This window comes from Stenella coeruleoalba (assembly GCF_951394435.1).
Source record: "Stenella coeruleoalba genome assembly, chromosome: 2".
Classification (NCBI taxonomy): Eukaryota; Metazoa; Chordata; class Mammalia; order Artiodactyla; family Delphinidae; genus Stenella; species Stenella coeruleoalba.
The window spans coordinates 107488702-107509152 of NC_137147.1; the positions used below are offsets into that span (position 1 = coordinate 107488702).

At 39.4% G+C, this 20451-nt stretch overlaps 1 protein-coding gene across 1 annotated transcript in view; it reads right to left on the reverse strand.

The window, feature by feature from the left end:
* EFL1 (elongation factor like GTPase 1) overlaps positions 1-20451 on the reverse strand; it is a 136893-nt gene that overhangs the window by 37100 nt on the left and 79342 nt on the right. Inside the window, exon 16 of the mRNA XM_079912636.1 lies at positions 2411-2542. Coding sequence (XP_079768762.1) covers positions 2411-2542 — 132 coding nt within the window. The remainder of the gene's footprint in view (positions 1-2410; positions 2543-20451) is intronic.

Here is a 20451-nt window from a genome sequence, read left to right on the forward strand (position 1 = left end):
CCACTTACTAACTGCTAAGTGTAAGGCCATGGGCAAGTTAACTAGCTTCTCTAAGCTTCAGTTTACCTCATGTGAAGATGAGGATACAAAATAGCACACGGCTGTTGAGAAGATTACATGAGATAATGTCAAATCCTCAGAATGTAGCACACAGTCAGGATCAATGATGATGCTGAAAATAATAATGGCTTTGGGCACGTGGAGTCCTCTGTGTTTGGGTGTTGGATTTTGAGTAGACCCTGTGGGCATGGAGCAGAGTGGCGGCCACCATGACATCTGGACCTCAGCTTAGGAAGTCAGAGAAAGAAAAGTGGAAGAACAAATGCTCGGAATGCCTTCACACCAAAAGAAGAGTAAAAAGGCTGTCTTCTAGATTAGTTAACCCAGTTTGTCAGCATGAAAAAGAAAAGAGGGCCTGGGGACACATGTTCTGTTCAGAAATAAACAATGCAACTGCCCAGTGCTTCTCAGGGGCAGTACTACTGGGAAGTTGAGGTACAGCAGGGTGGGACATCCCAATAGTCATTAGACATGTAATCTGTAAAGAGAGGGGCTATCGCCCCAAAGTAAGGATGGGCATAAGAAATTAGGGCAAAGAGTAAAGGGACAATAAATATCCTCTGAGGGCTCAGAGGAATGAGACTAGCATCAAGAGAAGTATTCCCAGACATTCTAAATGTAAAATAAGATGTTGACATTGTAATAACAAGAAGACAGAACAACGGGTATAAACTTCAGACATGGAAATATAGAATGGCGTACACTTCAATAACATAATCAAGAATACGCATGGCAAATTCAGCAAGAACAATATACTTGATTGGGAAAAGTAGCAATACTCCTTTTAAAATTATGAAGAAAACCGGTGCCCCTTCTATCATTTTAGTTTATTTTTTACAAAGTTCAGAAAAATCTAATGCAACACATATGAGGAAATAAATTTTGGCACTCAGATGGCCAATCTTAAGTAATTCTGTTTATTAGATTACCTTGTTTATGAGAAAGCAATTAATCTTACTGAGTCTGCTATGGGACAGGAAGTAAGCTAGGTACTAGGATCTCTCACCTCCTGTAGCAGAGCTGTACAGAAGGTGGCCCTTTAGGACTGGGCTTTTACTCGGCTTGGATAATAGCACAGAGTAGCACACAGCTATCAAACAGACTCCAAAAAATTACACATTTCTCTTAAAACATTATAGCTAAAATTTCTTTAATCTCTGTTTTAAAAGTAAGAAATAAGATTTAAATAAATACTAGAAACGCCTAAGAATAAATTATGATTGCCAGACTCAAATGTTACAACTTCAATAAAACTGAGCTTTTCTTCTATTGTATGTGCTTCTTAGGGTTGGAGGCAGTTAGCAAGGAGAATAAAAGAACAAACTATGAGGGGCCGGGATCTGGACAAACCCACAAAGAGGAAGCAGGCATTACACAGAATGGGGTAAATCCATGCAACAACCAAAGGCACTGTCAGTCCACAGTGACAGCCCAGAAAGCATGCCTGTCTGAGGCCCAAGGCAGATAGCTATTTACTGAGCCCAAAGGCCAGAGATGCAGTCCTCCAAATACATATCTGCTCAAGGGTCCCAGGGATCCTCAGTGGCTAGAATATGTCTTAGGAACTGAGGCAGAGACAAGCTTTCCGAAGGCCCCAGCTCTGGGGAGAGGAGGGATATACAGATGCAGGGGCAACGAGGCCATTATATACCCCAACTAAACTGCCATTTTACACATTTGTTCTCTGGTTTCCTTAAAGCAGTCTGGAGACTCTTCACTGACTACCACTAAGCACTGGGAACAGCCAAGTCACAGGGACTAGGGGGGTTAGTGACAATCATGGGAAGGAAAATACAAGAGTTAATGAAGATTGGCCAGGCAAATGGTATAAACCAAAGACTAAGAATTAGTTATTATAGGGACTGGCATATGTAGGTGTCACACAGCCAGACAGAAAGACGCAGGAAGTGCTTTCTACACAAAGAGGAAATGCTCAGTGTCCAGATAATCTAGCAAACCTAGAGGGAAGAGGATATGAATTTTGAACCAAGGAGCTTGGGGTAAGATTCTAAGAACCATTCACATAAAACATGAACTCTGCTGAGACGCCACCCTGTGCCGGGGTTCTGGGGGATGCAGGGATGACCCTGTTTCTGCCATAAAGAAGAATACAGTCTCCCTGGAGGGCGAAGGTGCCTAAAGACTCCCGGTTCCTAAGACAGAGGTTAGATTCCCCTCAAAATGTTGGTGGTCTGTAAGGCCTCATGGCTGGGCAGGGTACTCCTATTATATACCTTCAAGAAAATTCATAGTCTACTACTGAAACAAATCATGAGGAACCAAGCATTAAATGCAAGTATTTTAAAAATGTAATGAACATCACAGGCTTTTAAAAACAAGGTCATCTTACTTGGATGTTTCGGTTCAACAGCAACCCTCACAATAGGGGTGGCTTCAAAGTTGAGTGGTATAAATGGCGGGCAGGAGGGCAAGGTAGACAGTGTTGCCGACTTCAGCACAAAGTCTTGAAGGCCTCCTATTCCTGCAGGGAGGAAAAGATCCATGGAGTCAATAAAAGATGATAAATTCTGAATTTATGTTAGAAAAATAACAACATCAACCCAGTATATATGTCACAGAGAAAAAACACTGAACAAATTGGGCTAAAACATACCTACTTTGACCACAGAAATGATCATGTCCAGAAACATATGTCTGAAAGTACTAATTACTTTTTAAATTGTAACTCTTAGTTTTTAAAATACATTAGTTTGATGAAGATGAGTCTCTACTGAAATAATCTCTTTTGCCAAATCTACTTGCTTGTGGGTGAAGGGGATTTAGAGAGGAGAATATCAGTTATTCCCCCACCTCCCTCTCCTGCCCACTCTCCACTTCAGGCTCCCGGCTGATAGTTGCATAAGGCTCTAAAGCACACATATTTGTCTTTGAGCAGACAGGAGCAGAGAGAATGCCCCAGAAAAGTGAGGTGAAGGCGTCATATTGAACCTCACATCCAGAGTAAGAGCAGACAACATTTTAGAACAAATTAAGAAACACAAGGGCGATTTTTGTGCTTTGGGGTTAAAGAATTAAGAATTGAAGAGGGTGTGGAAGGGGAGGCTACCTGTTTTAGGGTAAGGTGACATAGGAGAAAGGGGCAGGGATATTTAATCGGCAGTCTGCTTTTGCATCTCGAGCTTAGCAACAACTATGAAAAGGAAACAAAGAAAACAGCTTTGCTACCTTCAGCTGACAAACGGATGTACAGGTACAGGGCACCGGGGTGCCACACAATCGACCATTCAGCCTGGTGGAGGGGAACTGAATCTGACCACACAGTGTGAAAAGCCCCCTCCCACTGCCCCTTCCGAATGCCTCCAGAATTCACCATCCCACTACATTAAGGGATCGCTCCAACTCTAAGAACACCTTCCTTACATTAGGCTGAAACGTGTTTCCCCCATCTCCACACATTGTTCTTAGTTCAGTTCTCCAAAGGTCCACAGAAAACGAGCTTCAACTTTTACCAACTACCCTTTGGATTTTAAAGGCATCTGTCAGATCCTTTTAATCCTTTCCTGCCTCACACTAAACCTCATTAGCTCCTTTAACTGTTTAGCTCATGACATGATTTCTAGACCTTTTGTGTGCAGGGGATCCTCTTCAGACTAAAGTTTCCAAGGAGCTAAATTCATTCCCAGCGCCTCTGGTTTATCTATTTGGTCAAGGTCTAAACTCATTGCTGTCCTTCTTAGCCCAGCACACAGAGAGACGTATACCTGGCCACAGCTTCTTGATAATGTCCTCCATGTACCATGATGTAACACATCTGGGTCTGCCCAAGTTTCCACCAAGTCTACTAGAAATAACAACATCTCCCATGAGGCTAGGGGTTTAGGAAAACCCCACAGTAAATATTCTCTTTCAAACCTCATCCATCCTGCTTCTGACCTCTGACTAGCATGCATTTCCTTCCTGCACACACAGCACATGGTTTCAATGAAAAGATAAATGCTGGTCTCTTCTCTGTTTCACCAGGGATGCAGGCTGCAGAAGGTCAGTATATTTTGAACACTGTCTCTTTAAACTTCTGGTTTACATTTTGCTGTTCAAATCACCAAATCTATTCTTGCTATTTAGATATGCCCAGATTTGTGAACAGATTAAAAACATGAAAAAACTGAAACAAAAGAAGTCAATACCACAGTATTCCTAGTCAAGATTAAGACTTTATGGAAAAGATTATGCTCCAAAGATAGTAAAAAAGTCAGTATCTGTAACATGCCACTATTTTAACAAATTTTTTAATATAATTTAAAAATCTAAGAAAGGAACCATTAGAGTTATTTGGCTGAATCACAATAAAATGATTTAAAAATCACTTTGAGAATTTCTTGATGTACTATCGGATAATTATTAAGTGTACAACTTGATATTTATACAAAACACACTTTAAAACAAACTTTCTGTTTTTAAAATAATGCCATCAGGTACAATCTAGAAAAAAAAAAATGAAACAAAACAAAACAGACCACCGTAAACCCATAACCACACCATTTGAATACCGTCACTATATTCATTTGATGTATTTCCTTTTTTATTCCCTCCTCTACTGGCGCACATAATTTACACTGTTATAATCTCCATATAATTCTGTGTCGGTTTTTTTTCTATTTAAATCACATGATTTTCACTTCAGTTGTTTAAATCACAATTATATCAATCAAGGAGGTATAATTCCTTCACATAAAGTTCACGTGCTAAAGCATTTTTCAACTGGGACTGGAGCTGCAGAATGTGTTCCCTTCAGGGAATCATTTTAGAAGTTTTGGGATGGGAAAAGTGATAGGTCAGAAAGAAAATATGCAAAATTAGCATGGCATGAATTTGTTTCAAGGATTAAAGAGGGTGCAAAGCTTTTTCCATGTATGTTTTAAAAAAAGGCATACGACTTAAATAAAAGACAGAGAAAAAACAGGCTGATGAATATGGAGCAAAAGGAATTCACTAAACACCAAGAATTCTAGCTTGTTTTTATACAAACGCCAGTAACTTTTGTCTGACTGAAGATGAACAATCCAAGTCCTCTCTGGTCCTGATTCTTCTCTATATAACAAGGAGTACTAGATATTTTGAGTGAGTGAACTCTAGCTTACAGGCTGGGGTGACACCTGAGTAAATACTGAGTTCTTCCACTGGGTACACAGGCCCTCACCAGGATGTGTACCATACCCTTCAAACTTTTCTTAATCAAAAATCAGCATTTTGCAAACAATGCCAGACCAAAATTTTTTCCAGGTTCTGTCTAATGTTTCTTTTTACAAAGTATTCCATTTTTAGGTTTTTTTTTTTTTGAGAAACTGCCATACTGTTGTCCACAGTAGCTGTACCAATTTACATTCACACCAACAGTGTAGAAGGGTTCCCTTTTCTCCACATCTTCACCAGCATTTGTTATCTGTGTTCTTTTTGATGATGGCCATTCTGACAGGTGTGAGGTAATACCTCATTGTGGTTTTGATTTGCATTTCCCTAATGATTAGGGATGTTGAGCATCTTTTCATGTGCCTGTTGGCCACTGGCATTTCCCCTTTGGAAAAATATCTATTCAGATATTCTGCCCATTTTTAAATCAGGTTGTTTTGTTTTTTTGATGTTGAGTTGTATTAGCTGTTTATATATGTTGGATATTAACCCCTTGCGGTCACATCAGTCGCATCATTTGCATATGTGACTGATATGACCCAGCAATTGTACTCTTGGGTATATATCCGAAAAAAATAAAAACACTAATTTGAAAAGATACATAAACCCCAATGTTCATAGCAGCATTATTTACAATAGCCAAGATATGGAAGCAACCTAAGTGCCCATCAACAAATGAATGGATAAAGATGTGGTATATATATATATAAATATAATAGAATACTACTAAGTCATAAAAAAGAATGAAATTTTGCCATCTGCAGCAACATGGATGGACTTGGAGGGCATCATGCTAACTGAAATAAGTCAGACAGAGTAAGACAAATACTGTGTGATATCACTTATTTGTGGAATCTCAAAAATACAACAAACTGGTGAATATAACAAAAAAGAAGCAGACTCCCAGATATGGAGAACAAACTAGTGGTTACCAGTAGGGAGAGGGAAGGGCAATACAGACATGGGGAAGTGGAAGGTACAAAACTATTGGGTGTAAGATAGGCTCAAGGATTTATTGTACAACAGGGGGAATATAACCAATATTTTATAATAACTGTAAATGGAAAGTAACCTTTAAAACTTATATACAAATTAAAAAAATTTTTTTTAAGTATTCCAGAAACAAGCAACGTTAAGGAGCACATCTTTTATGAGACTGAAAATATTGTGTGGGCCCTGAGAGATGGATTGGTCTTCTGTCGACAACTTTTTTTCTTTAACAACCCCCTGCTGCACCAGTTGAATCAATCTAGGATGAGGGCACACTGGCAGCAGTAAGATGGTGAAATCATTACTGAATTCTAACACTGCTTCCTGGGGAGGAGCCTGTTAGCTGTCTGGAGAGAGAGGAGCATTACTATCTTCAGGAAAGTTTCGATTCGTAAACTGCTCTTTCATTGCTGGTATAAAAATAATACTGGAATTAAAAAAAACTTTGTGGGAAAACATGTTACTGCTCTAGCTAGCATATGGTCTCCTAATTGCCAAAGTTTTATTTCAAGACAACTTTAACATTACTACACCCAGAACCATCAACCTGTTCCTCTTAAACTGTTTAATAAGACTGAATTAATGGAGTCCTTTAAATCTTCATAGTAAATGCAAGTTATGTATCATGGATGTCTATAGGGCCTCAGGCCTATGAGAGCAATAAACACTACTTTAGAAGAGATATGAGGATTCAGACAACTATTAAAACCAAACCAAACCTTTTTTTTTTTTTTTTTTTTTAAAGTACAGGTTCCCAGAGTAGTTGGTGAGAACCTAGAAAACCTTTGGTCTCAGTAGACTACCTTCTGCTCTAGGTCCTTCTGTCTTTGAATACCAAAGAAGCTCATATCCTCTGACTTATTCTGCACCTTTCTGGAAACTCAGATTCTGCTCTCTTTCAGTCAACTACATAGGATATCAGGGGATCCATGCACTTTATAATTCTTGTCATGGAGGGAGCAGGCAGGTAGGTACAATAAATATAAAATGGGCCTTTTCCAAGCCTGCCTGCCGAGCATCTCCAATGCAGACCAGTATTGCTAAAGTTTTCAGAGGACTGGTCCAGTCTGTCCATGATGCTAAACAAGTTCCTTAAATCAACTGCCCTTTACCTTCTTGGTGAAATAGGAGGCCCCGGGGAAAACTCCTGCAACAATGACATCACCATGTGAGGATTTTTTTCCTTCTCGTAAGGACAGATGGAGCTCATAACCAGCTAACAGTTACATCAAGATCTGGGGTCCTTTTCTCAGAAGAGAGACTACAGTAAATGGAAAATGTAACATCTTAAGAATCAAAACCTTTTTTTTAAAGAGCCGTCTAGACTTGCTATCTTCGTCTATATTCCAGAACAGGTGGAAACGTGGCCCTCAGGGTCCAGAACCAGGTAAGGGAGCTATAATTAGGTGTCACTGTGGAGTCTCAATTTATGCATCAAGACCACTTCCATTTATGCCAGACCACCATTCCTGCGAAACAGATGACTCAGTAGAGCCGGCTGTCACCAAGGGAATTAACACAGTTGGAAGGGTCTAGGACTAAAATAGTGGAAGAAATTTCACCTTGGACCTGGAGGCAATGCAGAGTACCTGAATGGTGCCTAATATTCACTCAGAGTGAATAAAAGGGCAGTTACTTCTGACTGCCTCTTGGTGTGTTATACCATGATAAAGGATCTACTAATGCTAGCCCAGGAGAAAGGATGAAGCACATTAATTAAAATATTTGAAAACAATGTTTTCTATTAGAACAGAAATAGATGTGAAGGACTGTGGGGAAGGGAATACCAGGCCAGGGACACAACATACACAAAGTGCTGGAGTGTTGTGGGAACCCAAAGTAGTTCAGAATACCTTATGCATAGAATACACCAAGGGGCTGGCAAAACAGGAGGGTGAAGGAAAACAGAGAGATTACCAAGGGATGTGGATACCAAGCTAAGCTTAGACTTTACTCTGAAGGGTGTGGATATGGAAACAAGTAGATGAATTAGAGAGAAATGGGGTAAGCTATCAGTCTTGGTGGTTACGTAGGAGCTGGAAAGAAGGGACAGGAAGAAACGAGGATGAAATCCAGATTTCTAACTTGGAAAACTAAGCATTTCTCTACCCTTCTTTTAGGTTCATAAGTTTTTCCTATTGTTTTTATTAGTTCTTCATGTAATAAACATTTTAACTCATCATATTTCTTTTTCTCCAGACTATAGTTTCCCTTTTGATTTTGCTTCTATATTTTCTCTTTAGTATCTTTTTGAGCTTTTTCTATTTGGTGTCTAAACTTCAGAGCTTACAAACTTCAGTGCTCTCAAAGAACTGATACTTATTCAACTTTCTGTTAGTTTTCCAAGAATTTAGTTTTAAGGGCAGGGGCACAACTAGGCACTTTCATAAAGTTTCTTCAATGAACAAGTGAACCTGAGCACAGTTCCCGCCCTCAGAGCTTAAAATCTGGAGGGGGACAAAGGCAGATAAACAGGCAATTACAATATAATGTGATAAATGTCATAATAGGAAAACTACGAGGTTTATGTGGGAAGAGAAACTGAGAGGTTAGACTTCCTAGCAAAGTTAACATGTAGGAGTACCTGAGATAACTCTGCAGATGCTGTGGGAGGAGAGTGTAGAGGGGGGGAAATGGCACCAGTGGAGGTCCAAGTGAGAACCCAAAGTCATTATCTACAGCTGCAGTGTGGAGCGGAAGGCAGGACTGAAAAGACATTTTCAACCCATTCATTTCCACTTCTCTGAGATCTTGCAACTGCCATCAACTTTCTTTCCTTAGTCAACATGCATTCTTGTGATGTCTGATTTGGAATCAGAAGGAGTTGAATTTAATTAAAGCTCTAACCTTATGCCAGCTACCTAATCTCTCCCTAGTTTTAGTTTCCATATATATAGCATGTGGTACTTTCATAGGGTTACTGTGAGCCTTAAGTAAGATAATCAAATAAAGAGTTACAGTCGCTGGCAGAGTGAGCACTCAATAAATGGAGGTGGTGGCAGTGGTGGTTATAATTGGTTGTAGTGGTAACAGTAGTTGTCAGTAATAGTTTTGTTAATCAAAAAGGTTTTTTTGTGTATGGTATGAAGTGCATATTTAATTTTTATATATACTATTAACTAGTTAACTGTAAAGGAGGTTATAATAACTTCTCTATAAGGTACTAATCATATCCATTTATAAGCTTTGAATCCTGTCCCACTGACCTAAATTTATACTTTGTATAGTAACACATGGTTTTAAATGATGCTCCTTCAAAGATGTGATTCCAATTCAAATGATTTCAGTAAAATGGAAGAAGTGTACAATGTTTAGCACATAAGAGGAATAAAATGCCTAGTATAGTTTAAAACAATGCTGGAAATTTGTTTTAAGATTTAAAAAGAAAAAAAAGAAGAGATATGGCTTTACCCAACCAGGAAATTGTAACCAGATTTCTTCTACCTTTAAACTCGAGATATTTCCAAATAAAAACAGGAAGCAGAGTCACTTCTGGATGCAATGGCAACTTCATCACAAGTACACAAAAGATCCTAGTTGAAATGATCAATGGAAGAAAACTAAGGAAAAACTGAATGAATAGTGAAACTAGAGAGGGCACTTCAAACTTTGAGCTATTTCTGTTAACTGTAGATCAAATTACAGAAAAACATCAAGTGTCAGGTCATAACTCCATTCTTGAGAAATTACCACAACTTAAGAAAAATGATTACATACGTAGTATACTAGTGGTGGTCTATTTGATAACAGACCAATGGAAATGAAGAGCCTAGAAACATGTATGTGTGAAGGTAGAAAACCTAATGAAATGGAAAAAATAATACAACTGCATCTCTATCATACACCATCTAGAAAAATAAATTTTACATGGAATTGAAAGCACAAGTCATAAGATGACATCATAAGACTGAAGACTGATAATGTCTTACTATATTATAAAATCTACAAAACAAAAATGCCATAAACAAAGTAAAAAGTTATAAAATAGATGTTTTCAATGTTTAAACAAGACAAAGGATTAGTAAGCATAATATATAAAGAACTAGTACAAATCAGTGAAAGAGACATGCAACCAACAGGAATATAGGCAAAGAATATAGTTTCAAGAAAAGACACTAAAAGAAAAGGAAGCTCTAAACATTCAAAAAACATACCAAAAAACCCTTAATCGCATTAATAATAAGGTAAATATAAATTAGAACAATGAGATACTATTTCACACCAATACAACTGGTATAAGTCTGAAAAGAAACCACGTTTGGCAAGTATGTGCAGAAATCATAGGTCTTATGAACTGGAAATGGGAACAAAAACTGTTACAACTATGCAGGAGAACGATTCTGTGATGTTGAGCCAAATACAGACTGTGCAACTTAGCAGTTTGATTTCTACTCGTATATCTCGAATCAGTGTGAGTAGCGGGCACAATAGTGTACCAGTAACATACCACAAACAGTGGTGCAACTCTAGTGGTACAAATCTAGGTGATTTGGTAATTGCTGGGAACATTTCTGGTTGGGGCCGACTACAGGCATTAGCGGGCAGCACCACGGACCAGTGCCTTGGAATGTCCCACACAAAGAATTTTCCCAAACCACACAGCTTTTGAGTATTCTGCTGGACAAACCTATTAATAATGATCCGAGTTTAGATTTAACTCCATTTTAAAAGTGAAGTATTTTTTGCACAATTTAACACATGTTGAATTTTCAGGAATTCTGTTCTGAAAATGAGCTATTCACCATTTTACCAACAGCTACTCGTGGCACCCCAGTCATCAGTACCATACATCTGCATCAAATTGCATCTGTAGCTGTCACATTCATGGTGACTACAAGTATTTATCTAACTTGATTATGCCATCTAGTATAGTCAAATTGGAACATTTACACACTGCAGGGTACTTTATTTTATTGAAAAAAAATTTTTTTAACCAGAAGGCAAGAAAACAGCCTTTTTGTTAGTCCTGCACCTTGAATGCTTGCATTGTTTGAATTGTCACACAGCAATAAACCGTGGCATTATGCTGTAAACACATTACATTTGAATTAATCAACTTAGGTCCTAAAAACTGAAACTGTGCTCTCACCTCTCGGCTGCCGGACTTGGATTTCCCTGGTTCCTGGTGTCCGCAGAGGGAGTCTTGGATTCCTACCTGATAGGGAGCTGGAATGTTTCTTGAGGTTAATCAAGGTCCTGGGAGTGAGGTGTCTGATAGCCTCAGATTGAAGGCCCTGTTCAATCTTAGTTCCATGGAAAGAGCCTCATCTCCGGGTCCACTCACAGGCCACCCTGGCATTAGATGTGAGAATGCATCACGTGATGCCACCCCTGTGTCCTTTAAACATTTGTAATGATCATTTTTCCAAAGGTAAATATTTTCCTCAAAGTCAATTCAGGAATTATGGAATTTAGACGGTCCTACTGAACCTTATATTCTAATATATTGTGATTTCTTTGCGAGTAGGGCTCAAAACAGTGGGTGAAGGAATACTTCACACAATTCCTGTGCTTTTTAGATTTATGTCAATAAAGTTCTACTGACACTTATGTTTACAGGTCTGTGCTGAGCACCTTGGAGGAGACAGAGATGAAGAAGACCAAGATCCTATAACTTTCTCTCATTTTAGTATTATAAGTGCTCCTAAAGCACTTTTAAAACTCAGTCGCATTATTGCTGATAATTTATTCCAATCCCTGAACCTTAGAGCTTGAGATTTTTGTGACCATTGCCATGCGTCTGCATCTTGATGTGGCGCAGTTACTATGGCACGGCACAGACACAACTGACTTGTATTAGAACCTACCAAAGAAATGTAATTCCTAAGGGGAAAAAATAACAATGATAGAATGTTAACAAAATTTTAAAAGCAAATATAGGCTATTTGAATTCAAGCCAATACTTTTTCCAACGCATGCATTACTTCCCTGTGAGAGGCAGCTTTCAAAGCAGTTCTGTTATTGTGGACCAATCACTTCACAGACCAATGAAGTAAGAATAAGTACTACAGGTTGAATTTTTTAATGTTAATATTACTACTACAAAACTACAGTAATCAAAACAGTATGGTACTGGCACAAAAAGAGAAATATAGATCTATGGAACAGGATAGAAAGCCCAGAGATAAACCCACACACCTATGGTCACCTAACCTATGACAAAGGAGGCAAAAATATACAATGGAGAAAAGACTGTCTTTTCAATAAGTGGTGCTGGGAAAACTGGACAGCTACATGTAAAAGAATGAAATTAGCACACTCCCTAACACCATACACAAAAATAAACTCAAAACGGATTAAAGATCTGAATATAAGGCCGGACACTATAAAACTCTTAGAGGAAAACATAGGCAGAACAACTCTTTGACATAAATTGCAGCAATATCTTTTTTGATCCACCTCCTAATGAAAATAAAAACAAAATTAAACAAATGGGATCTAATTAAACATAAAGGCTTTTCCACAGCAAAGGAAACCATAAATAAAACAAAAAGAGAACCCCAGAGTGGGAGAAAAGTATTTGCAAATGAAGCAACCAACAAAGAATTAATCTCCAAAATATACAAACTGCTCATGCAGCTCAACATAAAAAAAACACAAATAACCCAATCAAAAAATGGGCAGGGCTTCCCTGGTGGCGCAGTGGTTGGGAGTCTGCCTGCCGATGCAGGGGACGCGGGTTTGTGACCCGGTCCGGGAGGATCCTGCGTGCCGCGGAGCGGCTGGGCCTGCGTGTCCGGAGCCTGTGCTCCGCGGTGGGGGAGGCCGCGGCAGGGAGAGGCCCGCGTACCGCAAAAAAAAAAAAAAAAAAAATGGGCAGAAGATCTAAACAGACATTTCTCCTAAGAAGACATACAGATGACCAAAAAAGCACATGAAAAGATGCTCAACATCAGTAATTATTAGACAAATGCAAATCAAAACTACAATGAGATATCACCTCACACCAGTCACAATGGCCATCATCAAAAAATCTACAAACAATTAATGCTGGAGAGGGTGTGGAGAAAAGGGAACACTCTTGCACTGTTGATGGGAATGTAAACTGGTAAAGCCACTATGGAGGTTCCTTAAAAAATTAAAAATAGAACTACCATATGACCCAGCAATCCTACTCCTGGGCATATACCTGGTGAAAACCGTAATTCAAAAAGATACACGCACACCAATGTTCATTGCAGCAATATTTACAATAGCCAGGACATGGAAGCAACCTAACTGTCCATCAACAGAGGAACGGATAAAGAAGATGTGGTACATATATACACTAGAACAGGGGTTCCCAACCCCCCGCCGCAGACCAGTGCCAGACCAGTGCCAGGCGGTGGCCTGTTAGGAACCGGGCTGCACAGCAGGAGGTGAGCAGCGGGCGAGCAAGCGAAGCTTCACCTGCCACTCCCCATCGCTCCCTATGGCTCGCATTACAGCCTGAACCATTCCACCCCCCATCCCCTCCAGCCCATGGAAAAACTGTCTTCCACGAAACCGGTCCCTAGTGCCAAAAAGGTTGGGGACCGCTGCACTAGAATATTAGCCAAAAAAAATAACAAAATAATGCCATTTGCAGCAACATGGATGGACCTAGAGATTAAGTCAGACACAGAAAGACAAATATCATATGATATCGCTTATATGTGAAATCTAAAAAAAAAGGGTATCAATGAACTTATTTACAAAACAGGAGTAGAGTCACGGATGTAGAAAACAAACTTATGGTTACCTGGGGATAAAGGGAGGAAGGGCTAACTTGGGAGATCGGGGTTGACATATACACACTACAATATATAAAATAGATAACTAGTAAGAACCTGCTGTGCAGCACAGGGACCTCTACTCAACACTCTGTAATGGCCTACATGGGAGAAGAATCTTAACAAAAAAAAAGAGTGGATATATGTATATGTATAACTGATTCACTTTGCTGTACACCTGAAACCAACACAACATTGTAAATCAACTATACGGCAATAAAAATTTTTTTTTTAAATCATGAAGATATATAAAAACTGGGTATGGTTTGGTGCAAAGAATATATACTTCTGTAGAAAATCAACTCTAAAGGTATCTCTAAATGAATCTGTGCTGGAACTATACTCAATATAACCCATAAGGGAAAAGAATCTGAAAAAGAATACACACACACATACATACACACACACACACACACACACACACACACACACACACACACACGGCTGAATCACTTTGCTGTACACCTGAAATTAACACACTGTAAATCTACCGTACTTCAATAAAAAATTTTTAAAAAATGAAAAAAAATGTTAATGAGGTTTTACATTATAGTAGTAAGGGGTTTTAATTTTATAATATTATGAAAGCTCATCTGGTTAGTACTGGTATTGTAAAGCAATCAAACCTCTTTATAAAGGACAAAGGAATCTATACTAAATAGTTGGATTAACGTAGACTCAGTTAAAAAAATAAGTGAAAAAAAAAATAAGTGAAAACAATTAAAGATGGGGTCCCAGATTTATACATCCATTCTCATTTGCTACCCTCTTGTAAAATGACAGATCAATAAATTTCTACGAGGAAGCAGTTCTCGTTACTATCTAAGAACACTCTAAATGCCTATCAGTATAGGACTGGTTAACTAAATATGCTATACGTGTCAAAAAAAACCCATAGAGCCACTAATAAATTGAATTTTTTTTTTTTTTTTCAGTACGCAGGCCTCCCACTGCTGTGGCCTCTCCCATTGCGGAGCACAGGCTCCGGACGCGCAGGCTCAGCGGCCATGGCCCACGGGCCCAGCCGCTCCGCGGCATGTGGGATCCTCCCGGACCGGGGCACGAACCCGTGTCCCCTGCATCGGCAGGCGGACTCTCAACCACTGTGCCACCAGGGAAGCCCTAAATTGAATTTTGAAGACTACTGAGACACAGATAAAGCAGAATGTAAAATTCTACATAGATGAGATTTATAGATAAAATGAAGAGAAATATAACAATGAAAATTATAATAGTGGTGAGATTAAAAGTGATCATCTCTAGATAAAAAATATTTTGATTTTTACTATGAAAAGTTATTAGACACAAGCTACAAGAACTAAAAATTTAAGCTTTTTAAAGAGCTGCCATTAACAGAATCAAATGGATATAAACTATATAAACTGATATATGGCAAAGGTGACACTGTAGTATAGTGGGGATCTGATAATGATTTTAAGTCAATGGCGTATCCACACTGGCAGAAACAATCAATCTGACTTCCATCTCACACCATGTACAAAAACCAATTCAGATGGATTACAGGTCTAAATCTCGTAAGTTAAAAAAAAAAAAAAATCTTCTTCGTGACTTTGGAGTAAGCAGATTTCTTAAACAGGACACAAAAAGCACTAATCTTAAAAAACTGATAAATATTAGACATATTAAAATTAAGAACTACTGTTCATCAAAAGATACCATTAGAGAACAGAAAGGTAACTCACAGAGTAGGAGAAATCTGCAGTAAGTATATCCAACCAGGGATTTTTATGCCGAATATACAAAGAATGCCTACAAATCAATACAAAAAAGGCAGAGAATCTTAAAAAAAAAAAGTAGACAAAGACTTAATGATAATTCATAAATGAGTAAAAGTCAATAGTTAATAAATAAGTCAAAAGGAGTTTAACTTCACTAGTCACCAGGGAAACCAACTACTATTCCATACACACCAGAACGGCTCAAGCAAGAACAAAACAAGTGTTGGTAAAGATACGTAGCAACTGGAACTTTCAGGTCCTCCTGGTAGAAGCATAAATCGGTACACTCACTAAGCCTGAACATAAATCTGCCCTAGAACACAGCAACTTCTCTTCCAAGAGACATGTGTACAAATGTTCAGCAAAAGACATGCACAAGAATATTCAAAGCAACAATATTCATAATGGCCAAATATTGGAAATAAACTGAATGTCCACCAACACAAGAGCGGATAAATTGTGGTAGTCACACAATACAGCAATGAGAATGAACAAATCACAACGATGTGCAGTGACATGGACGAATCTCACAACCAGAATGATGAATGAAAGAAGCCCGACCCAAGAGCACATTCTCTATGATTCCGTTTGTACAAAGCTTAAAAACAGGTAAAATTAATCGATGATGTTAGAAGCCAGGAGAGTGGGTACTCTTAGGGGTGGAGGGTGCAGGTGGCAGTAACTGGAAAGGCAGCTGGCTTCTGGCATGTGGGTAGTGTTCTGTTTCCAGATTCGGATGCTAGTAACACATGCATAATGTTCAGTTTATGAAAATCCATCAACCTGTGGTTTAAGATTTGCATATTTTTCTATACGACTATTATGCATCAATAAAAGCTACTTAAAAGTGTTATTTGGCACAAAATTACATGGGTATGTAAAGCACTTCTGAGTCTCTTAGAGACGCCATTAGCTGCAACTATTAAAGATAAACCATTTCAGAGCCTTTAAAAAAGAACTGGCAGCAAAAGAGTGAGCGCGTGGTTTGTTTCCTGTATCTTTTCCCTCCACATCATCCAAGGAAGAGTGAAAGGTGTCTTTCACTGCAGTGTCCTTACACGGATTCTTCCTGAACATGTCTGTCCTTGAGCAAATCACTTCTCTATTCAAGTAAGTGCAGCCAGCCTCCTCCTGGCGGCACAGTTCTGTCTATTCTCTGGTTCCTGATGCTCTCCAGTTCATTCATTCAGAAGACGGTCCTTTTAAATACCCACTGGAAGATACTATAAATGGTTTAGAAAACTATTCTTTGGGTTTTGGTCTGTTTCATTTTGGGGGAAAACAAAACAATCCCCAGCAAACATCACACAATTCTCTAAGGCTGCCTTTATTTATGTACAAAAAACGTCCAGCACATTACCCAAGATTTTCCAAGTGTCTCATTCCATTCTTACCAGCTACCACTGCTGAAATCTAGCCACAATTAGAGAAAAATAATCTCAGCTCACATCATGGGAAATGTTTCTTTGGCTCTAAGAAAAACAGAGAATAAGTGCTGTGAAAAAGTAGGTCAGCAAAATAATGTGAAAGTTGTTTACAGCTGATTATTTCCATAATACTGTCCATGGTGGCCTTGTGTATATGGGTCTCTTCAGCAAACACCCCAGAAACACTCTGAGGCAAGATTATCATTTCTAAGTGATAGGAGACCCACAAAAAGGGTATGTCAGGCGACCCTCCTTCACTCTACCAAGGCACTTGGGTATGTTTTCTCAAACAGCCACAGGTGTCCTTCTGATTTATTAACAAGCTCTGTCCCTAGTGAAACCTGTTGCAAACTAAAGAATTCCACCATAACAAACCGCAGAAATGCTAATACAGCATCTGTAAGGAAGCTTTCATAAGACAAACTAATGTGAACAATTTACTCAAGACTTCCCAGTCTGTGCCTACTAAGTAGAGTTAGATGGGCAATAACAAAATCCCACTGGCTCCCTGACCCCACCAGTTCATACAGGGCCTTCATCTTCCTGTCCATCATCTTCTCTAGGAATCCCAGGGGCTGTTCCTCATGGGCTCATGAGCTCACATTTACCACAGATACTTAGGCACTGGTGTTCTCATGGTGCAAAAACTCTGCAGGGGTCTCCGATGTAGGGAGAATGCTTCTTCTGTATGCTTATACCCTGTTAGAGCATAGATGATGCTTGTGACCCAATGTCTTACAGAGGCCAACTCTTACCTTCCAAAGGTCTCAGTCATGGGAGCAACAGGGCTGGGCCAAAAGGCAAATCCAGTGACAGGCATAATGCCACTCCTCCCCGTAGAGACTAAGGCTGGGCTACTGGATTACCCTGTCATGTCTGGTTTCTTGTTCTTTTGGAGAAGTTTCCTTCCAGGAGGTACCTCAATCATCTTCAAGGGCCCTTTCTACCAATATCTGGATATGCTCCCCAGAAGGTAAGCAGTCCATGCTGAAGCTGATCCTTGGTACTTAACTATTTGAGTTCTTATTCAACATTAAGAAAATGGCTCACGGTATGCGGCTCAGGAGCAGAAGACAGCAGCAACACTACTGAGCACCCTCAGGCAGTGAGAAAAGCCTTCAGGGAGATATGGAAGCAGCCAGCTTTCCAGATCCAATACCATATCAGGCTGGTAAATGCCTCATCCGGAAAACAAAATCATCTCTAGAATAGTCTACGTTTTAGTAAACATCAAGGGATTTCTTTCAAACTTTGCACACAACTTTTATAGCTTGTTTGTAAAACAGCATTGTCGCCGATTTAATGACAGAAACATAAAATGTATACTTCAGCAAGTCCTTAGAGCTCCTCCCTTTCACAGGTGAAGAATCTGAGGGGTACAGTGGGGAAAGACTGATCCCAGATCCCAGTCGCTGGCAGTTCTGGAAAGATCCCAGTTTTCCTGACTCCCAGGAGGAGGGCTTTTTCCTTTATGCCATGCTTCCTCAATGTGTTCCAGATAAGATGAATGACATTTTTCCAGGACCAATAAATAGTTATAATATTTCTGCTCCTTTCCAAAATCATTGAAATCTCATTCACATGCCTTTTATCCAGTGAAGGAAAAGTAAAAATGCCAAATCTGTTAAAGAAAAAGAAGAGAGGAGGAAGAACTGGTGGGGACAAGGAGGGAGTGGGTCACCCTGTGTATCCCCTGTAGAGCTGGTTAGCACGCAGGAACAGAGTGCACCAGGGTGGAGAAGATGAGGCAATAATTCCTGAAGACTCCAGTGCCTATGCCCAGGATCATCCTTATGGAGGGGCAAAAGGGCTGGGCAAGTAAACACCTGGCGCCCTGTCTACAAATATCTCCAAATAGGGAAAACTGGTTTACAATGAACATCAGCTGAAACCTTCAAGGGACAAATGAGAGGAAAGTGCCTGGCCAATGTAAACACACTCAGATAAGGAAATGGGGAGAGAGCACTAGCTGTATTTTATCCCAGCTCCTACCCCTTCACTGGCAACACTTAGAATCTCAGGTGTTCATCAACATCATTTAGCTGTGTTGTCCTCTCTTCTCGGATCTCGTATCTCCTCCCCATTCCCACTCCTGCTACGGCTTGTACTACCTCTCCACTCCGAGAGTCACCAGAATGTCTGGCATCTAGTAGGCCCTCAATAGATATTTGCTGAATGAATGAATGAACCTCATTTGTGTTAAATGTCAATTAAAATGAAGCAATAGCTGTGATTAGACTGGCAAAAAACCCAGAGCCACTACAACATAAATATAATACAATGATTGTCATCACAGCACTGTCTGAAACAGGAAAACCACCATACAACAAACTAATTATTCATTAGGAAGGAACTGGTTTAAAATACTTGTGGGGCTTCCCTGGTGGCACAGTGGTTGAGAGTCTGCAGGGGACACGGGTTCGTGCCCCAGTCTGGGAAGATCCCACATGCCATGGAGCGGCTGGGCCCGTGAGCCATGGCCGCTGAACCTGCACGTCCGGAGCCTGTGCTCCGCAACGGGAGAGGCCACGACAGTGAGAGGCCCGTGTACTGCAAAAAAAAATTTGGGGTACATTCATACAATTTATTTAGCCATGAAAAAGAATATAGTAAATTAGAATGTGATAACACTTGAAGATACAGTACTGATAAAATATTCTAAGATATATTATGATAAAAAAGCAAAGTAGAGGAAAACAACATTAATAATGAGATTCTTTCCCTCCCCTTTTAATATAAGAAGATATACTTGGAATATGTTGGTATACTTGGTAAGAAGATATACATGGTATATGGGTAAACCTGACTAATTGTCAAGAACAACAGCTAGAATCTTAAAGTTGGCCCTTCCCAAAGAATATGGAATGGACAAAATGCTATCCCAAGTTTCTTTAAGCTCTAAACATCTGGGGTCTTATGATTTATTATGAGCAAGTTTCCCTTCCATACAAATATGGCACACTCTACAAAAACTCAATATACGACGTTGTCCTGAATTTGCCTGTGATAAAATGATCCCCAGATGACAAATAAGACTTGAGTTATTTTGTATTTTTGCATTTTGCATACAAGTCCAGGAAAACAATTTTTAAAGCCTCTGAATATCACTGAAGAAACAGTTTCATTGTGATTATACTTGAGGATGGAAAGAAAAAAAATCAGTTACTTGATACATATCAGATTTATTATCCTCAGTGACAACACAGAAAATCACAATTAATCATGCAAAAGAGCTGCAGAAGTGGAAGACCCCTGACAGCCTGTCTGCTTAAAAGAACCTGCTGCAATGTGAAATCTCCTTCATAACATCCCTAAGAGAAGACGGTCACAGCAGTC